This window comes from Ahaetulla prasina, chromosome 7 (genome assembly GCF_028640845.1).
Source record: "Ahaetulla prasina isolate Xishuangbanna chromosome 7, ASM2864084v1, whole genome shotgun sequence".
Taxonomy (NCBI): domain Eukaryota; kingdom Metazoa; phylum Chordata; class Lepidosauria; order Squamata; family Colubridae; genus Ahaetulla; species Ahaetulla prasina.
Window position 1 is genome coordinate 88,558,167 of NC_080545.1, and position 21,142 is coordinate 88,579,308.

Genomic DNA, 21,142 nt, shown 5'->3' on the forward strand with positions numbered 1-21,142 from the left:
AGAAAAGAAAAACAATAGGACAGGAACGGTAGGCACGTTTGTGCTCTTATGCATGCCCCTTATGGTCCTCTTAGGAATGGGGTGAGGTCAATAGTAGAAAGTTTTTAGATAAAACTTTTAGGATTGTGGGAAGAGACCACAGAGTCAGGTAAAGTATTCCAAGCACTGATGATTCTGTTACAGAAGTCATATTTTCTGCAATCTAGATTAAAGCGGTTGACATTAAGTTTAATTAATTTATTTTATTTATTTATTTATTTAATCATATTTATATACCGCCCTATTTCCCGGGGGACTCAGGGCGGTTAACAGCCACGTAAAATATACATAAATACAAGTTAAAACCCCAATTAAAAAAAACTTATTACATACGGCCGAATATTAAAACCCCAATAGAATAATAAAAACCCCATTAAAAACCAAATTTAAAATTTAAAATCCTAGTCCAGACCTGCGCAAATGAAAAGATGTGTCTTAAGCTCGCGGCGAAAGGTTCGAAGGTCAGGAAGTTGACGAAGTCCTGGGGGAAGTTCGTTCCAGAGGGCGGGAGCCCCCACAGAAAAGGCCCTTCCCCTGGGCTTCGCCAGCCGGCACTGCCTGGCTGACGGCACCCTGAGGAGTCCCTCCCTCTGAGAGCGAACGGGTCGGTGGGAGGCACTCGGTGGCAGTAGACGGTCCCGTAAGTATCCCGGCCCAATGCCATGGAGCGCTTTAAAGATAATTACCAAAACCTTGAAGCGCACCCGAAAGGCCACAGGTAGCCAGTGCAGTCTGCGCAGGAGAGGTGTCACATGGGAGCCACGAGGGGCTCCCTCTATCACCCGCGCAGCCGCATTCTGGACCAACTGGAGCCTCTGGGTGCTCTTCAAGGGGAGCCCCATGTAGAGAGCATTGCAGTAATCCAGACGAGATGTCACAAGGGCATGAGTGACCATGCATAGGGCATCCCGGTCTAGAAAGGGGCGCAACTGGCGGACCAGGCGAACCTGGTAAAAAGCTCTCCTGGAGACGGCCGTCAAGTGGTCTTCAAAAGACAGCCGACCATCCAGGAGAACGCCCAAGTTGCACACCCTCTCCATTGGAGCCAATGACTCACCCCGAACAGTCAGCCGCGGCTGCAGCTGACTGTACCGGGATGCCGGCATCCACAGCCACTCTGTCTTGGAGGGGTTGAGCTTGAGCCTGTTTCTCCCCATCCAGACCCGTACGGCTTCCAGACACCAGGACAGCACTTCGATAGCTTCATTGGAGTGGCCCGGTGTGGAAAAGTACAGCTGAGTATCATCAGCGTACAGTTGATACCTCACACCGAAACCACTGATGATCTCACCCAGCGGCTTCATATAGATGTTGAACAGGAGGGGTGAGAGAATCAACCCCTGCGGCACCCCACAAGTGAGGCGCCTCGGGATCGACCTCTGCCCTCCTGTCAACACCGTCTGCGACCGATCGGAGAGATAGGAGGAGAACCACCGATAAACGGTGCCTCCCACTCCCAATCCCTCCAACCAGTGCAGCAAGATACCATGGTCGATGGTATCGAAAGCCGCTGAGAGGTCTAATAGGACCAAGGCAGAGGAATAACCCCTGTCCCTGGCCCTCCAGAGATCATCCACCAACGCGACCAAAGCCGTCTCAGTGCTATAACCGGGCCGGAAGCCGGACTGGAACGGGTCTAGATAGATAGTTTCATCCAGGTACCGAGGTAATTGACATGCCACCACACTCTCTACAACCTTCGCCACAAAGCGAAGGTTGGAGACTGGACGATAATTACCTAATACAGCTGGGTCCAGGGAAGGCTTCATGAGGAGAGGTCTCACCACTGCCTCTTTCAAGGCGGCCGGAAAGATCCCCTCCAACAAAGAAGCGTTCGTAATCCCCTGGAGACAGCCTCGTGTCACCTCCATCTATTAGTTGCTCTAGTATTATTGCAATTAAAGCTGAAGTAGTCTTTAACAGGAAGGACATATACAGATCTACAAGGACTTTGGATCAGGCCCAGTGGTGGGATCCAAATTTTTTTACCACCAATTCTGTGGGCATGGCTTGGTGGATGTGGCATGGCTTGGTGGGCATGGCCGCAGAAGGATACTGTAAAATCTCCATTCCCACCCCACTCCAGGAGAAGGTTACTGCAAAATCCCCATTTCCTCCCGATCAGCTGGGACTCGGGAGGCAGAGAATAGATAGAGGCGGGGCCAGTCAGAGGTGGTATTTACCAGTTCTCCAAGCTACTCAAAATTTCCACTACCGATTCTCCAGAACTGGTCAGAACCTGCTGAATACCACCTCTGATCAGGCCACTTTAAAAAGTCCTCCATACCTTCAAGTTGTCTCTAACATAAAATACTATGGGAGAAGTTGTCCATTCATAAAATACCTGCCCAATCACTATGGCCAATCCAAGATAGAGTGGTGTTCTTACTATTACTATTCTTTGAAGGTTTGACAGTTCTTTTTGCACCTTCAAATCAATCTTGACTCTGGGCAATTACATTCCCTACAGTTTTCTTGAATGTGTTTTCAGAAATAATTTCCCATTGCTTTCTTCCTGGAGTTGAGAGAAAACATCTGGCCCAAAGTCTCCCAGCTGGCGTTGGGCGTATGGCGAGACTGGAATATATGGTCTCCAAGCTTGTAGCCTGGCTTCTTAAACCACTATATCAAACAGGTTCTAATGGTTAACGTAACCATTAAAAACTGTTTTTATGAGATAGGAGATATATTGAACTACAAGCTAAACATCTGCTTTAGGCACTGATTAAAGCATGTTTGCTAGTTTCAGTTCAGTGTATTATGCAAGCAAAGCCATTCATTGGTAAAGAATTAGTGATATTGTTCTTATGACAATTCTTCATTCTCTGGATGCTTTGCAACATAGTGAGGCAGTGGTGGGATTCACATAATTTAACAACTGGTTCTTTGCCCTAATGACCAGCTGGGTGGGCGTGGCCATGGAGGGCATGGCCAGGGGGTGTGACAGACAGCACTCGGTCTCCTGCACTCCACTGGGAGCAAAAACGGGTCGTGGGGGGCCGTTTTGGGCCTAGGAGGCCTCCCTGCACTTACCACCTTTAAAGCGCTCCATGGCTTAGGACCGGGTTACTTACGAGACCGCCTACTGCCATCGTTTGCCTCTCACCGACCCGTGCACTCTCACAGAGAGGGACTCCTTAGGGTGCTGTCAGCCAAGCAATGTCGGCTGGTGACCCCCAAGGGAAGGGCCTTCTTTGTGGGGGCTCTTACCCTATGGAATGAGCTTTCCCCTGGACTTCGACAACTTCCAGACCTTCGGACCTTTCGCTGCGAGCTTAAGACCTATTCATTTATCCGCACAGGACTGGCATAGAACTTTTAGTTGTTTTTAGAGTTTTAAATTTTTAATTAGTTTTTGGGATTTTAAATGTATTTTTAAATTTGGGCAAAATTTAAATAAGTTTTTTAACTAGTGTTTTTATTTTACTGTGTGTATTGATTGTCATTTTTATTTTGGCTGTTCACCACCCTGAGTCCTTCGGGAGAAGGGCGGTATACAAATTAAATTATTATTATTATTATTATTATTATTATTATTATTATTATTATTATTATTATTATTATTATTATTATTATTATTATTACCTGGGATCCAAAATGGGGCATGTGTGGACTCCTGGAAGGGGCAGGGCAAGAAGGGGCGGGGCCAGTCAGCAATTTAACTACCAGTTCGCCCGAACTGTTCCGAACCAGCTGAATCTCACCACTGTAGTGAGGCCAAATATGCTAGCTAAAGTTATTCCCCCCGGTTTCCAAAAGGATTAAATATCGGCTGAATAAATGTATACATCTATTCTCTAAATTTGAGGGCAGAACAAGAAGTAACATATAGAAGCTTATCCGAGAGAGATCCAAACTAGAACTAAGGAGAAATTTCCTGAGAGTGAGAGCAATTAATCAGTGGAATGGCTTGCTTCCAGAAGTTGTGGATGCTCCATCACTGGAAGCTGTTAAGAAAAGATTGGATACCCATTTCTCTGGCTCTCCTGCTTGAGCAGGGGTTGGACCAGAGGACCTCCAAGGTCCCGTCCAACTCTGCTGTTCTGAGGTCTGTATGTCTATTCAGGAGAAGAGAATCTTGGGAGAGAGATATCAGATGTATTTTTGAAGGCAATGTAGGCCAAGGATAATGATCGCTTGATTGTAGAAGTATAACATTCTCAGACTTTTCTAGTCAAATAATTTGATGGTACAGTGGTGGCCAAAATTGTGGAAACCTTTTTGGAAAAATGTATTTTTGAGATTTGATGGCTAATAACAACACTTCTTTTATTTTGGAGTTTCAAGATAATCCTATTCCACTGCTGGAATGGCCTGGGAATAGCCCAGACCTTAACTCAATTGAAAATCTATGGAGTCAACTAAAGAAACTTTTTAGTCAGAAGCGACCCAGCAATAAAACCCAGTTAATAGAAACAATCATTCAATCTTGGTTTCACATTAGAACAGCTGCAGAACTAAAAGACTTGGTTCACTCAATGGGAAGACGTTGAAAGGCCATAATTATGCCAAAGGTTACCCAACTAAGTATCAACTGATGTGATAATTTTTGTATATCTCAATTTTTCTATGTGTTTGACTTTTCTTCTTTATACTGTAACTGCTATTCTACTAGCAAATCCTTCATAGAAGTTATTGCATTACATTCTTGATTAAATGAACTTTCCATTGATATATAATTTTATGGTACTACTCTCCCCAAAAAAGTGGTGTTATTAGCAAGTTTTAGAAAATACACTTTTCCCAAAAGGTTTCCACAATTTTGCCCATGACTGAATGTCCACCCATATTAAAAGACACACTGGGTGGCTCACAACAGCAGCAAAACTGAAATACAATAAGAACACCTGGTGCCACAACCTTTCTCCTGTAATGCAATCAACACCACCATCTTCAGGATCCAACCTTACCCTGTCCTAGCGTTGTGGGAAGGCCTATCTCTTTACAACCTTCTAGGAAGCAAACTTGTCTTCCACTGAGGACCTTTTATACTGCACGAGTCAAATAGAGGGCCGTGAAAATATTTATAGATCCCTCACATCCTGGACATAAACTGTTTCAACTCCTGCCCTCAAAACAACGTTATAGAGCACTGCACACCAGAACACACACCAGAACAACTAGACACAAGAAGGCTAAAAAAATAATTTTTCCCGAAGGCTAAACAAATAATTCCCTCAACACTGTCAAACTATTTATTAAACTATTTATTATTTACTAAATCTGCACTACTATTAATCTTCTCATCGTTCCCATCACCAATCTCTTTCCACTTATGACTGTATGACTGTAACTTTGTTGCTGGTAATCCTTATGATTTATACTGATATTGATTGTTTCCTGATTGCTTATTTTTACCCTATGATTATCATTAAGTATTGTATCATTAAATGTTAAATTGTACCCTATGACCATCATTTGTGTTGTAAATGTTGTACTTTGATGAAGGTATCTTTTCTTTTATGTATACTGAGAGCATATGCACCAAGACAAATTCCTTGTGTGTCCAATCACACTTGGCTAATAAAAAATTCTATTCTATTCTATTCTATTCTATTCTATTCTATTCTATTCTATTCTATATCAAGGAATTGTTCCTTAGATAGGTTGAAGTTTCCATGAAACTGCTTCAAGACTCTAAGACTAGAGGAGGATTTGGCCTACCAAACTGGGAACTTTATCACCAAGCAGCGATGTTAACCTGGGTTAAAGAATGGATTTTATTGAGAAATACAAGTCTATTGACTTTGGAAGGACATGATTTGCAACTAGGTTGGCATGCTTTCTTATAGTACGGCAAAAATAGGATACATGGATACTTTCAGAGACATTGTGTTAGAAGTGGCTTGTTAACAATATAGGAGAGAGTGAAAGAAAAACACTGCATGGAAATACCAATGTGGCTTTCAACAATAGAAGCGTTGACACATCTGAATATGATTAATATGAACAATATTGCATGTTATAAAGACATTTTAACTGAGAAGGGAGAGTTGAAACAGAAGCAAGAATTAGAAAACCAAGGGAATGAGACTGATTGGTACACAAGATTGCAAATACAATCAAGGTATGATAAAGACTTGAAACAATATGGTTTTAATTTGGGGGAATCAGAGTTGGATCAGATACTGACTGGAAAAGATGAAAAAATGATTAAAAAATTGTATAATTACTTATTGCAAGTTAGACTAGAAGATGAAGAAGTAAAAGAAACAATGATAACATGGGCAAAATTTTTTGGTTATGCAATAGAATTAGAGAAATGGCAACAACTATGGGAAAGGGATTATAAATTGACAATGACAACGGCATATAAGGAAAATATATAAAATGTTTTATAGATGGCACATGTCACCAGAAAGACTAGCAAAAATGTTTAAAGATAAATCAGCTAAATGTTTGAAATGCTCGAATTTGCCGGGCTCATATTATCATATGGGTGGACATGTATAGAAGCAAAAAAATATTGGTTTAGAATACAGACATGGTCAAAAGAAATGCTACACAAATCCATAGAATTTAAGCCAGAAATTTTCTTATTGGGTATTTTGCCAGAAAGATATAGCAAAGAAGAAATGTATTTAATTATCCATGTAATAACAGCATCAAGACTTGTATTTGTGCAAAATTGGAAGTTAAAGAAAATCCCATCAGAAGGTGAAGTAATAAAAAAGATCTTAGATTGTGTGGAAATGAATAGATTAACTTTAAGAATAAAAGATAAAGAGGAATCGGTGTATTTCAAGACCTGGGGAAGATTTTATGTATGGTTAGAAAAGAGATAGAAATAAAAGTCAATAAATAGATAAACAGTGTTAATAAATGGAAAAGAAATGAGAAAAACTGTAATTAAGAAATAGAAATTCAGATATCGCCAAAATAGATGGAAAAGGGGGAGGGGGGATGAAGAAGAGAAGATTATAGATATAAATGTACAGCCATGAAATGATGGATTGGGTAAAAAAGAAAAGAAATCGAAAAGAAAATATATATTATCAGAAGATTGGAGTTGCTCGGATACCAAACAAGGGAAATAATATACAACAAGGAAGAAAGAAAGAAGAAAGAAATAGAAGGTGGTCTCTACTCAAAATCCCAAAATCTTCAATCAAAAACTGTCTACTATTGACCTCACCCCATTCCTAAGAAGGCTATAAGGGGCGTGCATAAGAGCACAATAGTGCCTACCGTTCCTGTCCTATTGTTCCCTTCATTATATCAAATTGATATAGTTGATGCATATTTTTTACATATATATATATATTTTTCTGAGGTTTTCGCGGGTGTTTGTATGTAGGTCTTTGGTTATTCGGGTTTTCTCCCGCGTAAAATTGGAAGTTGCTCCCAGAAGCACGAAGTGAAGCCTGAAGATGACGAATGAGACTTCGTCGAAACGTTGCCAAGACATTTCCAATTTTACACGGGAGAAAACCCGAACAACCAAAGACCTATATATATATATATATATATATATATATATATATATATATATATATATATATATATATATATATATATATATATATATATATATATATATATATATATATATATATATATATATATGTATATATGTATATATTCTTCAAGATATGTTGTTTTATCTATGACAATTGTTTCTGTATACTGTTGTGACAAAAAGTTAGGGGATAAGAGTAGGAGAGAAGGTGAAAAAGGAGGGAAAGGGGAGTGGGGGAGAGGAAAGGGAAGTAGGTATGAGGAAGGAGAGGAGGAGGAAGAAGGTAGGAAAGGAGAAGGAGGGAGGGAAAAGAGGTGAAGGTTTGTTGTAAAACAAAGGGAAAGAAAGGGTAGAAGAGCAACTTCAGAGGTAATTAAAAAGTTTTATTTTGTGCTTTCTTTAGAGAGTATGATTATCTATGTCCTTGAGTGGCGCAGACTGCTAAACAGTCTGTTATTAAGAGCAGCTGCTTGCAATTACTGCAGGTTCAAGCCCCACCAGGCCCAAGGTTGACTCAGCCTTCCATCCTTTATAAGGTAGGTAAAATGAGGACCCAGATTGTTGGAGGCAATAAAGTTGACTTTGTATATAATATACAAATAGGATGAAGACTATTGCTTAACATAGTGTGAGCCGCCCTGAGTCTTCGGAGAAGGGCGGGGTATAAATGCAAATAAATAAATAAATAAATATGTACATTTATAATACGTGTATAAGAAAAAGAAAAAAAAACCTTAAAAAAAAGAAAAAGAAACTGCCTTACCTTTATTGTTAGCGTAATGGGATTATATCTATCAGCAACGTTAAATGGGTCAAAAGCAGAGTCTCTTCTTCTCAAGAATTCTGGTTTCAAAACGTAACCAGAGCCTCCATTGTCCAAAAATTTTCCAATTAGTAAATCCATCTGCACACCTGGTGTTTGGAAATTTAAGGCCACTGTAGGAAAAAAAATAAAAAATTAAAGCAAAACGTACTTCTCTTTTTTTAATAATTTTTTTAAAATTTTATTTCCAAACTTAAAATACAACCTTCGACAGAAAAAAAGAAAACAAAAAAAAATCAAAACTAAGAAAGACAATTAATTGTGCATAAAAACCAAAAAAATACACCTAAATTATTTCCCCTAGTTGCATACTGAACAATATATTTCAACAGTAATAGTCCCTGTCCCTCCCCCCCCCGCTTGCAAAACAGGTCTACAATTTATAAACGTCTATAGCTCTATTTAGCCAAGTAATCGATAATCTGTCCATTTCTGCACATTCATATATTTTTATTATAATTTGATCTGGTGGGATATCTGGATGTTTCCAATTCTGTGCTATCACAATACTACATGTCGTCAATATGTGTAATATGATATATTGTATATTTCTTTCCATTTTCCCTTTCAGAATGCCCAATAGGAATAGTTTTTGTTTTTTTCTATTTTCTGCCCTGTTATTTCATCCAGCCAGATTTTTATCTTCCCGCAAAATTTCTTAATCTTAGGGCAGGTCCACCACATGTGGTAGAAGGTCCCCTGTTTGTAACCACATCTCCAACAATTTGGGGACCTATTTGGAAACATCCTGGCCAATCTCACTGGTGAAATTCATGCCCCTTTCAGCCTCCTCCAATGAGCCTGCAATTCTCAAAGCTCCTTCTCCTTTAATTATGTGTTGGAATTCATTGTTAGAATCTATGCCTATGTCTGTGCAACAACTACAGTGGTATTCAGCCAGGACTCTGCAAAACATTTCTAATTGCAAGTATCGCAATAATTTTTTCAAAGCTGCGAAGTTGGCTCCATGCTTGGGAAAACAGTTACAGAGTTGTTGTTTTTACTTTTAGTAAAAACAGTTTGCTACAACCTTTTTTGAGTTTGCAGAGAAACACAGTATACTGGCATGAAATTTGCTATCCCCAATTCCAATTCATGTCCAGTCATTGTTCCCAGTCACTGCCTCAACAGATTTTGCATACCTTGAGGCCACCCTTAGACATGGCCAGAACAGGATAGAAAGCACAGTTTTAACACTAGTGATGCTAAAAATGCCCTAAAACTGGGCTCATCTACATGGCCTTGTCAGCAGGCCGTCCTTTGGTTCTTGAGATGGGAGGAAAATATACCATTTTGAAACACACCAGGAATGAAGTCAGTAAAATTGATGCCCTCATTCAAGGGTTACAGGCAGGGGTGATATTCACTTACGTTCCCTACTGGTTCGCAAATGTAAATGTGCGTGCATCCACCTCTGCGCATGTGCAGGGCCTTCCGTGCATGCGCAGAGCATCAAAAACATGGATAAATGAGACGTGAAAATGTCCATGTGGGTGGGCAAAGCTATCCGCAGCCTCTGCTATCGGTTCGCCCGAACCGGATAGAACCGGCTGAATATCACCACTGGTTACAGGGGCTGCTGGAGCCAAAGAAAAATCAGCAGCAATAATTCCAACCAGGGTCCATGTCCGGTTGCAAATATCTAGGGCTACTGTTTTCCTGCAAAACCAAAACATGAAGCACCCCAATGGCCAAATACATCCAAGCCCTACTCTACGTATATCCAAGCACCTCCTCCTTGGGCTTCTGGGCAGCATAGGGATCCAAAGGGCTGGAATGGAAAAAGAGAGGTTTGTGGAAAAATCACTATAAATCCTTATCATCAAACAGAAATGGCCTACAGGGGGAAACAGAATTGGCCTAGGGCAGGGATGTCAAACTTGTGGCCCGTGAGCTCGATACATCATTGGCTGGTTCAGCCCCCGCCTGGTTTAGTGAAGGGAGAAAAAGTCCTGATACGTCACATGACGATGCCATGACGACACAAGTTTGACACCCCTGGCCTAGGGGGAACATTTTCAAGTGGTGAGGTAAAGAGCTGCCATAAAGAAGAGGGGATCAACCCAGGGGTGAAATGCTCCCGGTTCGGCCCGGTTCGGCTGAACCCGTGGCCAGTGGTTCAGAGAACCAATAGCGATGGCAGCACGAAACTCCGCCCGCCCACCCAGTCATTGTTACTTCCTTGTTTTTACCAGGAAGTAACCTGTTTCTTACACTCTGTGCATGCGCACAAGGATTTGCACATGCGCAGAGGGTCCAAGCACGCATGTGATGCACACACGTGCGCGAGCGAGCGAAGCAAGCACATGCATGCTGTGCATGCACTTACAAACCACTTGGGAAGGTAAGTAGATTTCACCCCTGGATCAACCTATTCTCCAAAGCATCTGAAGGAAGAACATGAAGCAATGGATGGAAACTAATCAAGAAGAGAGCCAACCTAGAAATAAGAAGAAATTTCCTGGCAGTGAGAAAAATTATTCAGTGCCTTCAAAAGTTGTGGGTGCTCCATCACTAGAACTTTTTAAGAAGAGATTGGACAACCATTTGTCTGTAATGGTATAGGGTCTCCTGCTTGACCAGAGGCACTAGAAGAACTTCAAGGTCCTTTCCAACTCTGTAATTTTGTTATTCTGGTAAATTCTCATCCCAGCAACCTACATCCTCTACAGGGATATAGAATAGTGTCCTTCCTATGATTGGGCTTGTAATTACCATATTTTTTAGAGTATAAGACACACTTCCCCCTCCCCCAAAAAAGAGGGTGAACATTTGGGTGCATCTTATACACTGAATGTAGCCCCACCCACGCACCGGCTCCCACCCTTTAGTCTCTGCCTCTCAGCAATTTACCTCCTTGCAGCAAACAGCCCATTTCAGCTTCAGCACAGCCTGATTAGCACAAGCAGTTGATTGTCGGTTGGATCGGGCTCTCGACCCTCAGCTGTTTCAGGCTACATGGATTGCCATTGCCTATTATTGTGTGGGCCTCCGCTGTTTGCTGCAAGGAGGCAGATGTTTTTTTCTTGTGCTAATCAGGCTGGGCTGAAAATGAAAATGAAACTAAAGCAGGTTGTTTGCTGTTTGCTGCAACGAGGCAAATTGCTGGGAGTCAGAGGCCGATTTTTTTTCTTGTCTTCTGTCCCAAAAAAGATAGGTGCGTCTTATAGTCCGGAGCGTCTTATACTCCAAAAAATACAGTACTTGTTTATTTTGGAGTACTCTTTCAAGATTCATTTTGTCCCCTTTATTTTTGGTCTTGAATATAAATTGTGGGTTGGAAGGGTTAGACTTCATGTTGAATCAGGCAAGGCGAGGAATGCCTGACAATAATAGGTTACTATCAAAATAATAGGTTACTGTTAAATCATCACACCTCCAAAGGAAACCACTCTCTGATTGAGACCCTTCGTTTCAGTCCATTAAAGAACTGAAGTCACTCCTTCTCTAGGTATCAATATTTTATTCTGGTGTCTCTGTTGGTATTTCACAAACATCCAATTTTCTGCAAGACAGGCTTCCCTAGTCCCGAGCAACATGCAATTAATGTTCTTTTCATGCTAGGAAAATGTGCATGAATATATAGTGCATTTCATCAAAGCTTCTGGTGTCGCGGAGTTCATATCATAAAATAGAACAATTTATCTTTTTTATACACTACAGCAAGACCATTAAGAGTGAAAACAAAGCAATGATGGCTGAACGCAACAGGAAAGAGTGGCATTTATCTGTCACCCTCTTCTCAGGCAAGATTCCCACCAGTTGCTGTAGATAAAAAAAACAGGGATCTGAATCCACACAATTAGTTTATTGCTCTTGTGTGCATGTGTGCCTTAAGTCAGACGCCAGTTTGACACCCCTGGCTTAGAGGGAACATTTTCAAGTGGTGAGGTAAATTGCCATAAAGAAGAGGGGATCAACCCAGGGGTGAAATGGTCCCAGTTCGGCCCGGTTTGGCCAAACCCCTAGCGATGGTGGACAATGGTTCAGAGAACCGGTAGCAATGGTGGCACGAGGCTCCGCCCACCCACCTGGTCATCGTTACTTCCTCGTTTTAACCAGGAAGTAACCTGTTTTTTTACCCTCTGTGCATGCATGCGCGGAAGGATTTGTGCATGCACAGAGGGTCCAAGCATGCACGTGATGCACACACGCACATGAGCGAGCGAACCTGGCAACTGTCCAGGGGTGGTATTCACTTACTTTCGCTATCGGTTCACAAATGTAAGGGTGTGTGCATGCACTGAGTGTCAAAAACGGGACATGATGACGTCTGGGCAGGTGGGTGGGCGGAGCATCCCACAGCTGCCGCTACTGGTTCGCCCGAACCGAATAGAACCAGCTGAATACCACCAATGAAATTGTCTGAACAGATCCCTTGGCAACATTTTGGAAGTGGTTTGTCCTTGTTTACTTCCTATGGCTTAAAGAGAATGACCTGCCTAAGGTCACCTTGGTGGCTTCATGCATAAGGTGGGACTAGAATTCACAATCTCCTAGTTTCTAGTTTCACTGTATCAGACTGGCTCTCTTTCTCTTTATGTGAAAGGAACAAATACAGTTGTTTAGAAGACCTGCGCTCTAGTACTCCTATCTCAGAACTACTGTTGCAGAAGGTGAACATCAAGAGGTTTTAATTTTCTCACAGGAGTATCTTTGCTGCAATCAGAACAATCATGTTTTTCTACCGTGATGCACTTCTGGGATAGTGGACTTCATTTCCCAGAATTCTAGGTTAACTTGGAAAACATGAAAGTTGAAAGTTTTGCTTTCTCTGATACTGTGAATAGGAGGGGGGTTCACACACACACACACACACACACACACACACACACACACATCCTGTTTTACAAGAATGCCATATGGTAATCTGGCCTATAAAAAAAACTGATTCTCATCAGTGGCATCTGCAGTCAACCCCAAAAATGGAATGTGTGCAGCGATTTTATTGTTGTTGTTCAGCTGCTAATCCATATCCAGGTCTTCATGACCCATGGACCATAGATGGCAAGGCCCCTTGTCCTCCATTATCTCCCTGAGTCTGTTCAAACTCATGTCCACTGCATTGATGACACTACCTAACCATCTCCTCCTTTGCTGTCCTTCTGTTTTTGCCTTCAGTCTTTTCCAACATCAGGGTCTTTTCCAATGAGTCCTCTCTTCTCATTTGGTGGCCAAATTATTTGAGCTTCAACTTCAGCATCTGTCTCTCCAAAAGAGAGTCAGGGTTGATTTGCTTTAGGGTTGATTGATTTGAACTCCTTGTGCAGAGATGCCATCATGCAATATTGCCTTTATTTATTTTAATAAATAAATAATTAAAAAAATAATTGCTACCAACCTGCCTTCCATTGAGGACCTGTATACTGCACGAATCAAGAAGAGGGCCGTGAAAATATTTACAGACCCCTCGCATCCTGGACATAAACTGTTTCAACTCCTACCCTCAAAACAACGCTATAGAGCACTGCACACCAGAACAACTAGACACAAGAACAGTTTTTTCCCGAAGGCCATCACTCTGCTAAACAAATAATTCCCTCAACACTGTCAAACTATTTACTAAATCTGCACTACTATTAATCTTCTCATAGTTCCCATCACCAATCTCTTTCCACTTATGACTGTATGACTGTAACTTTGTTGCTGGCAATCCTTATGATTTATATTGATATATTGACCATCATTTGTGTTGTAAATGTTGTACCTTGATGAACGTATCTTTTCTTTATGTACACTGAGAGCATATGCACCAAGACAAATTCCTTGTGTGTCCAATCACACTTGGCCAATAAAAAATTCTATTCTATTCTATTCTATCCTATTTGCATTTCAACGGTCAATGCAAGTATGTAGACTGCAGAATTTGTGTGATGATGGTTGTAATGCCTATTTCTTAATTCCCTCCTCCTGGCTTCCTCACAGACCACTCTGAGTCCAGTGTACTTATATCCTTGTCTTCAAAGATAGCTTTTCACAGTTAGAAATGCACGTAAAAATTTCACCTCCACCTAAGTTTCAACATTAAGTTGTTCAAATAATGAGATTGGTCTCATCTCTGCCTACTGCTCTAGATCCAGTCTTATCAGAACAGAATACATATTTCATGTGATCTCAGCCAACTGTAATTAACTGAATAAACAAACCGCAGCTTAATGGGATGTGTGAACTAAGATATCCAGGCTCCATTATCCCCGTGAACTTTCAGATCCCCTTAGCAGTAACCCACACCCCACTTTTCAAACAATTGCTGTCTCCCGAAGTGGCACAGATCATAAAACCAAGGTCTTGCCTGTTGAAAGTTGAAGTATTCTCTGTGTTCTTGTGTATGAGAGTGAGAGAGTGAAAGTGAGAGAATTATATTCCCAAGAGCAGAAATCTCACTTGAACAATCATTAATGAAGTAAAGTTGATAACAAAACCACAAAAGTTTACTTACTGGAAATTAATTATTGACATAAGCAAAGCCTACCACCTGATTAATAGTAGTAACTGTAAGAGGGATCTTGGAGTCCTAGTGGATAACCATTTAGATATGAGCCAGCAGTGTGCAGCAGCTGCCAAAAAAGCCAACATAGTTCTGGGTGCATAAACAGAGGGATAGAATCAAGATTATGTGAAGTGTTAATACCATTTTATAATGCCTTGGTAAGGCCATGCTTGGAATACTGCATCCAGCTTTGGTTGCCACGATGTAAAAAAGATGTTGAGACTCTAGAAAGAGTGCAGAGATGAGCAACAAAGATGATTAGGGGACTGGAGGGCAAAACATATGAAGAATGGTTGCAGGAACTGGATATGTCTAATTTAATGAAAAGAAGGACTAGGGGAGACATGATAGCAGTGTTCCAATATCTCAAGGGCTGCCACAAAGAAGAGAGAATCAAGTTATTCTCCAAAGCACCTGAGGGTAGAACAAGAAGCAATGGGTAGAAACTAATCAAGGAGAGAAGCAACTTAGAACTAAGGAGAAATTTCCTGACAGTGAGAACAATTCATCAGTGGAATAACTTGCCTGCAGAAGTTGTGAATGCTCCAACACTGGAAGATTTTAAGAAGATGTTGGATAACCATTTGTCTGAAGTGGTACAATTTCCTGCCTAAGCAGGGGATTGGACTAGAAGACCTCCAAGGTCCCTTCCAACTCTGTTGCAGCATTATTATTATTATTATTATTATTATTATTATTATTATTATTATTATTATTATTATTATTATTATTATTATTATTATTATTATTACTGCCTCCTGCCAGGTAGAGAGTCAAACAACATACGATTCATGCATAAAGTTGTCCAGGTTGGAAAATGTTATCGTAGACAAGAATATGAATGATAAGTAAAAAAGGGGAACACAGGATAAATCTTTAATTCTATTTCCAACTTTTGGTCACTAGATTATGAGGTACTGAGGAGGAAGTGCCACAGGAATTGGACTTCCAAAACTGCCATCATGTTTACAAAATAGAAAGCCAGGAAAAAAAGGAATGGTGTGTAAAGAGGAGCTATAAGAGGGAAATTTGGTTCTTTGGATTCAGGTTTTAGAATTAACTTCACCATGGGGGGGAAAAACTGCATGCTTGATACAAGTCAACATGACTTTAATGGCACACAATCCATGTCCTTATCATAGAGAGTCGTGGTGGTGCAGTGGTTAGAATGCAGCACTGCAAGCTACTTCTGCTAACTGCTGGCTGCCAGCAGTTTGGCAGTTCGAGTCTCACCAGCCAGCCATCCTTCCATCCTTCTGAGGTCAGTAAAATGAGGACCCAGATTGTTGGGGGCAATTGTTGTGACCCAGGTCCAAGTAGGTAGTAATAAACTTAGTCCGTGAAAAAACAAACTTTATTTGAACAGCTGGGAATTACTTCATTCCCAGCGTCGTTCAACTCAAAGTAAAACAAATGCCTCCCAACACAATTCCTCGTTATTTCACAAAACTTAGTTCAGTTAGGCAAACTGCCAAAGGCCCTTCCTGGCAAATGTCCAGAAGCCACAAAAACAAAGACATACACGAAGCAAAGGACGCAGCTACAACGTTGTTTTCCAGCAAACCTGAAACACCGGTGTTGGTCTGTTTTAAGCCTTATGGGAGGGGCCAATCATCTCTTGGCCTTACTCCCGAGTTGTCCTCTCTGCCTGAGCTGCTCTTGCATTCTGGCAGGTCTTCTCATGCGTGCATTAGGAACAGGCTCCTCCTATTCCTCTGCCTCACTACTATCAATCTCTGGAGGCTCTGGATCCGCACCTCACTTCCCAATGGCCCTGCCTCAGCCTCAGCCTCATCGCTGTCCGATTCCGTTGCCAGCTCTGTAGGCTGATGACGGACCACAACAGCAATATGCTGATTCTGTAAACCGCTTAGAGAGGGCTGTAAAGCTCTGCAAAGTGGCTTATAAGTCTAAGTGCTATTGCTAAGTGCTGCCAACTTTGAAATGAAGCAGATAAATTTATATCTACTACAGACAAGTTTACTTTACTAGCTGTAATTTATTAAATTTATATTCCATTTCCTATCAAAGAATAATGGTGGAAAATAGCACTGGTGATCCTTTTTTCTTTGGTCAACAACTGGAGGCCACCATGTTCGTTCTCTATTTTTCTCTTAGTCCTATGGCTCTTTCTGGAAGACTTGAATACCGATCTATTTTGGCCCCCAAAATGATAATTTTCCCAATGTAAATCTAGTCTTGTCCCATTCACACTGCACAGCAGATTTGGTTAGCATCTAAGGGACCTACCCAGCTGGCATCCGACATTCCAAAATTCTTGAGGATCATAATTTGAAGAATCTGTTCTGGTTCCTTTGGGATAGATTCTTGTAAGGAAGCGGACTGTGTGCGAGACAAAGTCGGGAGCTGCAAAAAACAAACAAACAACATGTTCAAAACACTATTGCAAAGAAATCTGCCTAACTTTTTTTGTTACTGCTGCTGTTAACTCTATGTTATTGGTTCACTGCTTCTTTTATTGCTTCTTTTATTATGCATATTTTTGCATTGTTTCAAAGAATGCTCCTCTCAACTATTTTGACCTACTTTCTGATTATTGCAAGCGGTTTTTGTTTTTTGTTTTTGTTTTTTGCAATGAGAAGCAATATGTAAATATTTTAAATAAAATAAATAAGCGTGGAAAAGGCTGCAGACAATTTTAAAATAGCAAATATAACAAGCTGATAACATTTCAAAAGGGAGATTGTGTATGCTGACAACAAATTCACAATATACATTTATGCTGCATGCCTTTTGGGAGGGAGAGAACAGCAGAGCCAGTTTGGAGTAGTAGTTAAGGCACTAGTCTAGAAACTTGGGCACTGTGAATTTTAGTTCTGTCTTAAGCATGAAAAGCATCTGGATGACTTTGGGCCAATCATCTGGTGTCTGTGAGTTCTAATCAGGGGTGGGCTCCTAGGGGTTCGGCAGGGTTCGGGCAATCCTCTAGCCAAGGATCGCCGAGGTTTGGCGAACCCCCAAATGCCACCACTGGCTGGCCACGCCCACCTTTCCCTGCCTCCCCCAGGAGTCTCCACGCGGCCCGTTCATCATTCCAGGTAAGTGCAGGGGCCATGCAGAAGGTCTGGGAGGGCAAAAAACGGGCCTCCCAGAGATTCCATGAGTCCAGAAATGGTCTTGTTTCTGGCCTCTGGAGGGGTTCCAGACCCTGGGGGAAGCTGTGTTCGCCCTCCTGGAGGTTTGGAGAAAGCCTCCAGAGTCTGCGGAGGGCGAAAAACAGGCCTCCCAGAAGTTCTGGAAGTCCAGAAACGGGTCTTTTTCCAGCCTCCGGAGGGCCTCTGGACCGCAAGAGAAGCAGTTTTCACCCTCCCAGAGGCTCGAGGAAGGCCTCCGGAACCTGCAGAGGGCAAAACACACACACACCGTGCTGTGGTGCAGGCAGCTGACTAGGCTACAGTCAGCTGCCACGCCCACCCAGCAACGGGGCAGCGAACCCGTTGCTAAAGGATCTGAAGCCCACCCTTGGTTCTAATCCTGTTTCAGGCATGGAAGTCATCGTGGTGACTTTGGGTCAATCCCCAGGAGCCTGAGAATTCTAGTCCCGCCTTACGCATAAAACTCAGCTGTGTGGTCTCTCTCTCAGCTCTGGGAAAGGCAAATCACTTCCAAAAATCTTGTAATCAAGTAAATTGCAGGGACTAGTCCAGTCGTTAGGAGGAGTCAATAATGACTCAAAGGCAAAGTAATTTAGCCACAAAGAAGCTAGATTGATTTAGCAACAATTAAGTTAAGAGAATTTCAGGAGTCTTCTTGGACTTCCTTATCCCTGAGGTGACCTCTGAGGTAAATGCAAGCAGTCAACCTGTCTTCTCATGACTTCATTAAAGCCCAAAGGAAGACATCAGCATCGCGGTGGCACAGTGGTTAGAGTGAAGTACTGCAGGCTACTTCTGGTGATCACCGGCTGCCAGCAGTTTGGCAGATCGAATCTCACCAGGCTCAAGGTTGACTCAGCCCTTCCATCCTTCTGAGGTGGGTCAAATGAGGACCCAGATTGTTGGAGGCAATATGCTGACTCCGTAAACTGCTTAGAGAGGGCTGTAAAGAACTGTGAAGTGGTATATAAGCCTAACTGCTATTGCTATCAAGAGGAAACGCTTCTTATTGCTTATTTTGAGGGGTTTTTTTTAGTAAGAAAGCTATCCTCAGTAAAGAGGCGTCTGAAATTGATGGAGAATGTCTTCCTTTTCCTGAAGAAATTCAGATAAATTGGCCTCCCAGTTTCTCTGTCTTTATGGATAATTTCAAAAAGGCAGATTTATCCTGGCAGCCAACTCTCCCAAATATTTTGTATTGATCCCTATCTCAGCAAGCATTATGGACCACATTCTATGTGAACATCCCCTTCAGAACCAGAAAAATGACATGATTAAGCCAACCGTTGGAAGTTCTATTTGCAAGATTTATTCCAGTTTAGGTAGTAGGAGGGAGGGTGGCAGGTAGATAAATTGAGAAGCCCTGAGGTTACATCTACTGTAAATATCAGGCAGTAGAGTAATCTTGCCAGATTAGGTGGCAATGTCTAACTAACTTGGTTGATCTTTTTTTAAAAAAATGGCAAGTAGGCCCAGTCCTGGTTAGCATTTAGATGGAAGCCAGTGGGAAATCTCAAGACTGGAGGCTAGATTGGGAGGTAAACAAATAAAAAAAAGAGGTGGTACTGAAAATCCACATCAGTGTTGCTACCTAGAACCAGGGGAGGGCTGCTGGGGGCGCAGGAGTTTCGGGAGAACCTCTAGCTAAGATTCTGTGCAGTTCGGAGAACCCCCAAATCCCACTCCTGGATGGCCCCGCTCACCCTGCCCTGCCCCTGCCAGGAGTCCCCACGTTTTGGATGCAGGTAAGTGCAAGGTGCATGTGGAGGCTTGAGGAGGGTGAAAAACAGGCCTACTGAAAGTTCAGGAAGGCAGGAAACAGGCCTGTTTCTGGCCTCCAGAGGCCCTCCAGAGCAGGGGTGAAATCTAAAAATTTTCCCTACCGGTTCTGTGGGTGTGGCTTAATTGGTGGGCGTGGCTTGGTAGTCAGATGAATGGGTGGGCGTGGCCAATAACAATAAATAAAATAATAAACAAAGTATAAAAAACAATAAGAGGTACCAAAAACCAACTTTCACACTTTACACACACAACACAACACAACACAACTGACTCAAACACAATGTAAAAGCAGCTGCACTTCACACCTCACACAGTCACAAAAAGCTCAAAAACTAACTTTCACACTTTACACACACACAACACACCTGACACACACACACACACACACACACACACACACAATGCCACATACAGCTTTCTGAGATTTTGTGTGTTTGTGTAGTTAGAGTGAAACACTACAGAAACACACCAAATCTCAGAAAGCTGCACAAATATTTTATTTTATTATTTTATTTTATTTTATTGTGGACTTCAATTCCCAGAGTTCCTCAGCCAGCAAAGCCAGCCAGCATTAGTTGATCATGAGGAAATAAATTAGCTAAGCAATTGATTCTGTTTGGCTGAAAGTGAAACTGGGGCTTTCGGGCTGGAAAAAAAGCCATGCGTTCATCAGTAATCAGGTAAGTGCCTTAGAATCTCTACTCTTACTTGTAGAAAACATGTTTTCTACAAGTAAGAGTACAAGTAAGGTTCTGCTGATGAGGAACTCAGGTGAGATCGCCAGAGAAGACTTCATTTTTATTTTTTAAGTTTAAAGGCTCTGCTGATCTCAGCTGAGGGGTGGGATCCTCAAAGGCTTTTTTTTACTTTTAAAGGCATGTTTGGCTGAAGAAAAACCAGCTTTTAAAAGTAAAAAAAAAAAACCTCTGCTGATGGTGCGGCTCAGCAGAGGCAGGGGGGCGGGGCCAGGGATTTTTGCTACCAGTCCTCCGAACCAGCAGCCACCATCGCTACCAGATCGCACGAGTCAGTCCAAACTGGAAGCATTTCACCCCTGCTCCAGAGCCTGGGGAGGCCATTTTCACCCTCCCAGAGGCTCAAGGAAAATCTCTGGAGCCTGGGAAGGGCAAAAACACTCCCCTACTGTGGTGCAGGAGGCCAACTAGGCCACACTCACCAAGCAACCGGGCAGAGAACCCCTTGCTAAAATTTTTGAACCCTACTCCTGCCCACAACAATTATGCGGAAGTGTCCATAAATCCAGTGATGAGATTCAGCCTGTTCGCACCACTTTGGGAGAACCGGTTGTTAACTTTCTGAGCAGTTGGGGAAACAGGTTGTTGGAAGAAATCATTAGGGCAGAGAACCGGTTGTTAAATTACTTGAATCCCACCACTGCATAAATCCCAAAGTTAAATTTTACACAAAAGAAT

At 42.0% G+C, this 21,142-nt stretch overlaps 1 protein-coding gene across 1 annotated transcript in view; it reads right to left on the reverse strand.

Annotated features, from left to right (window-relative positions):
- Window positions 1-21,142, reverse strand: part of LOC131202585 (1-phosphatidylinositol 4,5-bisphosphate phosphodiesterase zeta-1-like) — a 76,329-nt gene that overhangs the window by 11,542 nt on the left and 43,645 nt on the right. The window contains exons 8-9 of the mRNA XM_058191689.1: window positions 17,062-17,178; window positions 8,262-8,434 (exon numbers count right to left, since the gene is read on the reverse strand). Coding sequence (XP_058047672.1) covers window positions 8,262-8,434; window positions 17,062-17,178 — 290 coding nt within the window. The remainder of the gene's footprint in view (window positions 1-8,261; window positions 8,435-17,061; window positions 17,179-21,142) is intronic.